This window comes from Myotis lucifugus, unplaced genomic scaffold, assembly GCF_000147115.1.
Source record: "Myotis lucifugus unplaced genomic scaffold, Myoluc2.0 scaffold_402, whole genome shotgun sequence".
NCBI classification, from domain to species: domain Eukaryota; kingdom Metazoa; phylum Chordata; class Mammalia; order Chiroptera; family Vespertilionidae; genus Myotis; species Myotis lucifugus.
In genome coordinates, this window is record NW_005871450.1 from 499,403 (window position 1) to 508,541 (window position 9,139).

General features: G+C 49.9%; 2 protein-coding genes across 2 annotated transcripts in view; one reads left to right on the forward strand and one right to left on the reverse strand.

The window, feature by feature from the left end:
- Window positions 1-823, reverse strand: part of PINLYP (phospholipase A2 inhibitor and LY6/PLAUR domain containing) — a 4,307-nt gene extending 3,484 nt beyond the window's left edge. The window contains exon 1 of the mRNA XM_006102166.3: window positions 619-823. Coding sequence (XP_006102228.2) covers window positions 619-688 — 70 coding nt within the window. The 5' untranslated portion in view covers window positions 689-823. The remainder of the gene's footprint in view (window positions 1-618) is intronic.
- Window positions 824-2,032: 1,209 nt separating this feature from the next.
- The window catches only part of XRCC1 (X-ray repair cross complementing 1), a 28,037-nt gene continuing 20,930 nt past the window's right edge, over window positions 2,033-9,139 (forward strand). The window contains 2 exon segments of the mRNA XM_023743570.1: window positions 2,033-2,263; window positions 2,677-2,769. Coding sequence (XP_023599338.1) covers window positions 2,213-2,263; window positions 2,677-2,769 — 144 coding nt within the window. The 5' untranslated portion in view covers window positions 2,033-2,212.

Genomic DNA, 9,139 nt, shown 5'->3' on the forward strand with positions numbered 1-9,139 from the left:
TTGATCTCCCTAGAGTCCAGGAAAAAAGGTAATCTCTCCCTCTCCCCCCAGTTTTTTAAAATTTCCCTTCTTGCCCAGGCCGGTTTGGCTCAGCAGATAGAGCTTCGGCCTGCGGACTGGAGGGTCCCGGGTTCGATTCCAGCCAAGAGCACATGCCCGGGTTGCAGGCTCCATCCCCAGTGCGGGGTGTGCAGGAGGCAGCTGGTCAATGATTCTCTCTCTCCATTGATGTTTTTCTATCTCTCTCTCCCTCTCCCTTCCTCTCTGAAATAAAATTATATATATATTTAAAAAATTATAAAAATTTTTTTCCCTTCTTAATCATGCTCTTATCTGATTTTCTAGAGTTTAAATGTCTTATTTTGAGACCCCCCCTCCTGGGGGACGGAGGACCCAGAGCCACCACGCCCCCTCCTCTCTCAGAGATCCAATCCAAGAGCCTTTGAGCTTTTCCTCTCTCGGGCCCCAGTCTTTCTCTTCCCTTAGCTTCTGCCTTCAACATGAACCTGAATTCCCAGGACGCCTGCTCTTTCCCTCGGAGAGACCTTGCTGGCTGCTCTCTCCTGGTCCTCCCTTTCCCGAGGAGGTTGCCAGGAGGCCGAGCCTCTGGTCACTTACCGAGACCCAGCAGGGTGCCCAGCAGCGTGAAGGCCAGCAGGAAGGCGCTCGGTGTCACGGAAGGCCTCATGGTGTGTGACCCAGCAGCCCCAGGTTCCCAGTACTTATAGGAAGCCGAGGAGGGGCGGGTCTGGACCCACCTTCACCCCGGGGAGAGAAGGAGCTGAGGTAAGATCGCAGGGCAGGTCTCTGCGGCTCTGGGTTGGGGAGGTGCCACCAGAATCCAAAAGGAACATGGGTGTCTTGTGCCCAGCCCCCTCCTCCACAGGGACCCCAGGAGTCTGGGCTTCCAGCCCCTTCTATCAGGACACAGAGGGGCACTTTCCTGTTTTCTCACACCCCCCCCCTTCTTTTTCTGGCCTGAAGCCCAAGGTCAAAATCCATGTCACTTGATTTCCTGTAGGTGTAGGGCAGCTACAAGGTCTGAGAACCCTCTCTCTTCTCTCTCATCTCAAGGAGGCACCCTGCGTGGGTGGGGCCCCACCTGGGAGCGCCCAGCCTGTCCGGGCTCGTTCTGCGGGGGCCCAGGAGCCTTGTCTCCTTCCCTTCTGCATGGGCTTGGCTCATACTCCCTGTTCTTTGTTCGGACTGTCTCCAGCTCCTACCCACCTGGGGCTGTCTCTCTGGGTCTGGCGAGGACCCGAACAGAAGGGGTGCCTGTCAACCGGCAGGGGTGGACGGGCGTGGCAGGAGACAGATGCCCACAGGTCACATTGGGAAACTGAGGCATGGGTGGAAGCACTCTAGGCTGGGTGTGTGTGTCTGGTTTGTGTTTTATTTAGGTTCTTGACGCACTCTCTCCTGGCCTCAGGCATAACTCTGAGAGCTGAGATTTTTTTTTCCCTGTGTGTGTGGTGGGAAGCTAGCGGGGGAAGAGTGCAGCTGCAGGACCGGTGGAGGATCCTGTTGCAGTACGCTCCAGTGATGGCGAACCTTTTGAGCTCGGCGTGTCAGCATTTTGAAAAACCCTAACTTAACTCTGGTGCCGTGTCACATATAGAAAATTTTTGATATTTGCAACCATAGTAAAACAAAGATTTATATTTTTGATATTTATTTTATATATTTAAATGCCATTTAACAAAGAAAAATCAACCAAAAAAATGAGTTCGCGTGTCACCTCTGACACCCGTGTCATAGGCTCGCCATCACTGCTCCAGGCTCTCTGCAAAAATGCGCTCAGCTTTGCGGTCCTCTAGCTTTCTAGGCTTCAGTTTGGGCGGCGACTACGTTGTCCAATGAGAATGGGGAATCTCTTCTAGGGACCAATCCCGGAGGCCGCTCCTGTTGCTAGGCGCCCGGAAAAAACGGGATGTGACCGTCACCGGGAGGAGGGGCTAAAGAGTGATACGGCCAGGGGGAGGCGGGGCTAGAGGAGAAGCTCGTTGCTAGGGAACTCAGAGCCACTCTCCCGAGAGGCGGGACTGCGCTGGCTGGCGCCGGGTTGACGCGTGCGCCGGCGCGCCGCGGTTTGAAAGGCCCGAGCCTCGCGCGCGTGCGCACTTCAGCGCGCGCAGGGCGCACCCCCTCCTCGCCCCCCGAAACTCGGACCCTCCTGCGTCCTTCAGGTCCCGGCGAAGCCCACGACGCTGACATGCCGGAGATCCGCCTCCGCCATGTGGTGTCCTGCAGTAGCCAAGACTCGGTGAGGGACTAGGGTGAGGGAGTTGGGAGACGTGAAGGAATTCTGAGGGCGCTGGCTCCGTGAGAACGTCTGGAGTGTAGAAGGGACCTTCAGGGGAGTGTGAGGAGGGTCGGGGGGGCATTTCCAGGAGGTTGGTTATCAGGGGGTTCTGAGAGGGATTTGGACTGGGGGAGCTTCCGGGCGTCCGTGGAAGTTCCGGAAGGAAGGAGGACTAGGAGAGCTCATGGGTGAACTTCCCGGGCGAAGTGTTGTTGGGGGCTCAAGGCAGAGGCGGGGGGAATTAACGGGGACACTTAAATCTGGGGGATCGCAGAGGGCTTGGGAGGGCTCGGAGGAGTAGTCTGGAAGTGGGGGACCCAGCTTTCATCTCGGTGCCCTCACATCCCCTCTCCCATTCTTATGTCCATGCCCAGACCCACTGTGCAGACAACCTCCTCAAGGCGGACACCTACCGGAAGTGGCGCGCAGCCAAGGCGGGCGAGAAGACCATCTCGGTGGTGCTCCAGGTGACCCTGCCCCCACCCCATCTCCTAGAGCAGTGGTTCTCAACCTTCTGGCCCTGTACATACAGTTCTCATGTTGTGACCCAACCATAAAATTAATTTCGTTGCTACTTCATCACTGTATGTTGCTACTGTTATGAATCGTAATGTAAATATCTGATATGCAGGATGGTCTTAGGTGACCCCTGTGAAAGGGTCGTTCGACCGCCAAAGGGGTCGGGACCCACAGGCTGAGAACCGCTGTGGGACCTAAAGGGAGCCTGGACCCGGGTCCAGACCCTGCTCCGGAGTCCGCTGGCAGCAGGTTGAGGGTTTCCCCTGGGCCTCAGCTTCCTTTCCTGGACAATGGCAGCATGTCTCTCGCACACTGATATCTCTCTCTCTCTCTCTCTCTCTCTCTCCTCCCCTCTTTCTCCCTCCCTTCCACTCTCTAAAAATCAATGGCAAACATATCCCATGGTGAAGTTTAACAACAACATTGCAGAAATAGTAGTTCGGACTGGCCGCTTCACGTCTCCCCTCTCTGTGCTTCAGTTTCTCTGCACTTGTTTTCTTATCTGTCTTTTGGGAATGATGAGATTCAGGCCCAGGGTTGTTGTGATAATTTGGTGACGTAACGTCTGCAGAGGTGCCCTGTCAACAGGTAGGTGTTTGTGTAAAGGGAGGGATTCCTGTTTTTATAACTGAGTGATGATTCTGCTGGGCTCTCTCATGATCCCAGGGAAATTTCCTGTGACCCCAGGAGAATCACCCCAATCTGTACCTCAGTTGCAGTGGGAGCAGAGAGACTGAAAGCAGAGGAGACAGGACATGGGGGTGAGGGAGTCCCAGGGGCCGGAGCGAGGCACAGGGTTCTCTGACCCGGGAGACTGAGGGAGACAGTGCTGCTGTCACTGAAATGGGAAACCAGAGAGGGACAGCCTGAGAAGGTGATGTGTCCACGTAGCATGTCCGGGTTTGATACGACTTTGGGATTTCTGAGGGGTGTCATCCAGCTGGCAGATCGGACCTGGAGCTGAGACAGGTGTGGAAGTTGTCAGTACAGGGACAGGACCTATAGATTCAAGAGTGGGTGGATTCAGTTGTTCATTCATTCATTGAATAATCTCTCTATATAAAAGCCTAAGCGACCAAACGACCGGTCGACCAGTTGCTATGGCACGCACTGACCACCAGGGGGCAGACGCTCAATGCAGGAGCTTCCCCCTGGTGGTCAGTGTGTTCCCACAGCCAACCTCCAGCGGTCCCTCCCCCCGGCTGACGGGCCCAAATTGGCCCCGATTGCCCGCCAGGCCAAGGGACCCCATCTGTGCACGAATTTGTGCACTGGGCCTCTAGTTAATTATAAAGCACCTTCTATAGGCCAAACTGTTTTAGATATTGGGGCCATATAGCAGTGGACAGCATCAGACATAGATATGTCAGTCCTGTGAAGCTTTCATGTTTGTGGGGAAAGTCAAAAGTAAAACGTAAGTCACCTGACGAGTGCTGTGGAAGAAAAACAAACAGTTAAGAGGAATGGGGAATGTCTCAGCTGGGGTAGGAGGCAGTGGCAAGAGGTATTTATTTATTAAAAATATTTACATTTATATTTATATTGATTTCAGAGGGGAAGGGAGAAGGAGAGAGAGAGAAACATCAATGATGAGAGAGAATCATTGATTGGCTGCCTCCTGCACACCCACTGGGGATCGAGTCCGTGACCTGGGCATTTGCCCTGACTGGGAATCGAACCATGACCTCCTGGTTCATAGGTCAATGCTCAATCACTGAAACACGCTGGTCGGGCTTAAATATATTTTTATTAAGTTCAGAGAGAGGAAGGGAGAGGGAGAGATAAAAACATAAATGATGAAAGAGAATCATTGATAGGCTGCCTCCTGCACGCCCCCCACTGGGGATGGAGCCCGCAACCAGCAACCTGGGCATGTGTCCTGACCGGGAATCGAACCGTGACACCCAATGTATGGGTCAACACTCTACCACTGAGCAACACCGGCCAGGCAAGAGGATTTTATTTAAATAGGGAGTTAGGCAAGGCCTCCCTGAGGTGACATTTAAGCAGAGTGAGCTATGTTGTGAGCTATGCAGATTTCTGGGCTCCTAGGTGGGCTGATGCTGGCCTGAGAGGAACAGCTGGGAGGCCTATGGGGGTGGAGTAGAGTTAGCCAGGGGGAGAGAAGTTGGAGATGAGCTAAGAGGGTGGGGGGGAGGGCCCCATGACACTCAAGGCCTGAAAGCCATTGTAAGTCCTTAAGCTTTTACTCTGGTTGAGAGGGGAGCCACTGAAAGGCTCTGAGCAGAGAAGAAATAGAATCTGCCTTGGGTTCTCACAGAATTCTGATTTCTGTGTTGAGAATGAACTGCAGGGGGCAAGTCTCTGAGCAAGCGGCATTGCAGTGGTTAACTTAGCTCATGTCAGAGATCCTTTGGAAACTCTGATTGCTTTTGGCAGCTGCCAATATGCAGGGTGACTCCATATTCAGTGAATGCTAATTTTGGTTCTTTTCAAGCAAGTGATGAGGGTAAAACTTCTGGACATCAGGACACATAGACTAATCTGTGTTTTTTTCCTTCCCAACAATATTATGCTACACCTGGATATTACCACATGGGGTTTAGCCCTGTGCTGTTGATAGCCCACGTACCTTTTTTGTTTGCCATGGCCATAGAATCTCTGTGGCCAAGCCACCGCTTGCTCTCAGGAGGGGAGTTTCCATCTGTTTGCTACTTCTCCTGGCCAGAGGGGATGGCTGGCACACAGCCCAGGTGTAGCTTCAGTGCCCCCCTGGAGGTGGGTTGCTTAGGAGAAATGTTCAACAGCGAGGTGGCACACGTTTCTTTTTTGTTTTTCAGTGGTTTTCTTTCTTTTTATTTTTTAATCCTCACCCAAGGACATTTTTAGAGAGAGAGGAAGCGTGGGAGAGAGAAACATTGATCAATTGCCTCCTAGATGCACTCTGATTGGCGATTGATCCTGCAACCTGGGTATGTTCCCTGACCAGGAATCGAACCCACAACCTTTTGGTGTACTGGATGACACTCCAGCCAACTGAACCACACTAGCCAGGGCTCAGTGGTTACGAATCACTTGGTTTTAAATTGGTTTTCACCTTCTTTTGATGTGTAACATGTGTACAGCAAAGCACACGGTTCTGTGAATCCTCACAGACTGTAACTGTCATCTGCTCCACACTCAGATCAAGTAACAGGACATGCCGCCCCCCAGACCTTCTTGTGTTCCTTCTTGTCACTGCCCCCCACCCCCAAGGGTAACCATAATCTTGATTTTTAACAGCATCGATTTGTTTTGCCTGGTTTTGAATTTTATGTAAATGGAATCAGACAGTATATACTTTTGGGTCTGGCTGCTCTCCATAGTATGCTTTGTTTTTTAAATATGTTTTTATTGATTTTTTTCTTTGTTTTAGAGACAGAGAGGTTGAGAGAGAGAGAGAGCCCCGCCGGTGTGGCTCAGTGGTGGAGTGTGAACCAGGAGGTCATGGTTGGATTTCCCGTCAGGGCACGTGCCCAGGTTGGGGACTCAATCTCCAGTGAGGGGTGTGCAGTAGGCAGCTGATCAATGACTCTCTCTCATTGATGTTTCTCTCCCTCTCCCTTCCTCTCTCTCTAAAATCAATAAAAACATATTAAAACATTAAAATTACATAGTATTTTTTCAAATAATTATATCTTGGAGATTCATGCCATTGATTTCTACCTTTTAAATTTCTACCTTTTAAAGTTTATTCTTTTAAATTATACATAACATTGCCTTTCATGGGTGTGGAACAGTTTTTACAAGATGTCTCTTGGGAACTTTGCAAATCTCCATGTGCCATTTGTTTCACTGTCATGAATTATGACTTTCTGTGAAAGGTGCCCACAAACCTGGCCGCAGATGACAGTCATCTTGTGCTTAAGTCCTTCTGCTAACAGCTGACACTTACTGAACACTCTTTTTCTGAGATAAAACTCGCATGACATAAAATTCACCATTGTAACCATTTAAAGTCTACAGTTCAGAGGTTTTTAGTATATTGACAGTGTTCTGCACTCATTGGGGATGTTTTCATCACCCCCAGAAAGAAACCCTATAACCATTAAGCAGTCACTCCCTGTTCTCCTTTCCCCAGGTTGCCCCTGACAACCACTGATCTACTTTTTGTCTCTCTGAATTTACCTATTCTGGACATTTCATATAAATAGGCTCACACAATGTGTGGCCTTTTGTGTCTGGTGTTTCTCACTTAGCATATTGTTTTCGAGGTTCCTCCATGTTGTAGCATGTGTCAGTGCTTCATTCCTTTTTAGAGCTGAGTAATAATCCATCGTTTGGAGAGACCAGTGGTCGGCAAACTGCGGCTCGTGAGCCACATGCGGCTCTTTGGCCCCTTGAATGTGGCTCTTCCACAAAATACCACGTGCGGGCACGCACGTACAGTGCGATTGAAACTTCGTGGCCCATGCGCAGAAGTCGGTTTTCGGAAAGGAGATAGACGAAACAAGTATACAAGACGAGTGTGGATGGGAGAGTTGGAAGGGGTCGACCTCAGCGAACGTACCTCAATCAGATTGAGGACATTTTTAGCAAAGGCCAGCTTAGGAGTACCCTAATTAAGTTAATAACAATGTACCTACCTATATAGTTTAAGTTTAAAAACTTTGGCTCTCAAAAGAAATTTCGATCGTTGTACTGTTGATATTTGGCTCTGTTGACTAATGAGTTTGCCGACCACTGGGATAGACCATACAATGTGTATCCATTCATAAGTCTGTGGACATTTGATTTGGGTTCTTTCCATGTCTACACATGGAAATTTTTATGAAAAATTTTTTATTTATGAAAAAGAAGAAAGAACAGAGGAGGAAGTCAGAGAAACACACTCTGGCTGACTGGAAGAAGCAGCGAGCATCCATGTTCTGAGTGGCCTGTGGGGGCCATGTGGCAAGGAATGCGAGGGGCCTCTGGCAACTAAGAGTTGTGTCCTGACTGTCAGCTAGGAAGGGGGACCTCAGTCCTTCAACCACAAGGAAATGAATTCTGCCAATAGCCAGTCCTCTTGAAAGAGGACCCTGAGCCCCAGATGAGAACCACAGACCTAACTAGCACTAGATTTCAGCCCCGTAAAACCCTGAGCTGAGAATCCGGTCATCCTGTGTTGGATTTCTGATCTACAAAAACTGAGATAATAAATGTATGTAGTTTTAAGCTAAGTATGTGGTAATAAAAAGAAGGAAAGGAAAAAAAAATACAAGGGAATCTATGTGTGTGCAAAGTAAAAGTAGTTAAAAGACTCATTCATTTAAAATACAAAATATATCCATCCTACTAAATGTGGGGTCTGGTGCTTTATGTTGTGGGAGAGGTAACGATATTGCATTTTTACCTGAAGGGGAGTTGAGAAGGAGTGTTAGTTTATAGTCAGAAAGCTGGGCCCACATTTCTTTGCCAGTCATAGTTCTGTGACATGTGAGCTGTTTATTTAAACCGAGCCTCAGTTTCCCCATCTGAAGAACTGGGATAGTAACAGTCCCTTGTGAGGATTCAGTGATGCCTGGCCTAGGAAGAGCTTCGTCAACTGTGATAGGCAGAATAATGGCCCCTGAAAAGATGCCCCATCCTAACCCCCAGAACCCGTGAATATGTCAGTTTACATGGCAAAAGGGACCTGGCAGATATGATGAAGTTAAGGATCTTGAGATGGTGCGATTAACCTGGATTATTGGGGGGAGGGGAGGAGAGGACACTATAACCACAAGGGTCCTTATGAGGGAAAGAGGGAGGCAGCAGAACCAGAGTCGCAGGAGATGTGGTGATGGGAGCAAAGGCTGGAGTGATGCCATGGCTGGCTTTGAAGCTGGAGGGAGGGGCTACAAGCCACGGAGGCAGGTGGCCTCTAGGAGCAAGGCAAGGAAGTGCTTTTCTCCCCCAAATTCTCCCGAAGAAACAGCCCTGCGGACACCGTGATCTTACTCAGTGAGACCAAATTTCAGACTGCGCACCTCCAGCTCTGTGAGCTGTGTTGTTTTTAGCGAGGAAGTTTGTGGTACTTTGTTATAGCAGCAGCAGGAAACGAATATACTACGCACCTGGCACTCAGCGAGAATCCAGAAATGTTAGCCATGGTGATTCTTTTGTGACAGATGAGAACACTGAGGCAAGCGACTCACCAAAGCTACTTGGTCGGGGAGAGTAGAGTCAGAATTACAACTCGGGGCATTTGTTTCTTCAGCAAATGGTCACTGGGAACTTCCTGTCCATCTGTTCACTCATCCATCAGGAATGTACTGAGGCCTCTTGTGATGATAGGATCAGCTGACATTTATGGGACGCTTGCACTGTGGCAGGCACTATTCCAGGGGCTTCATG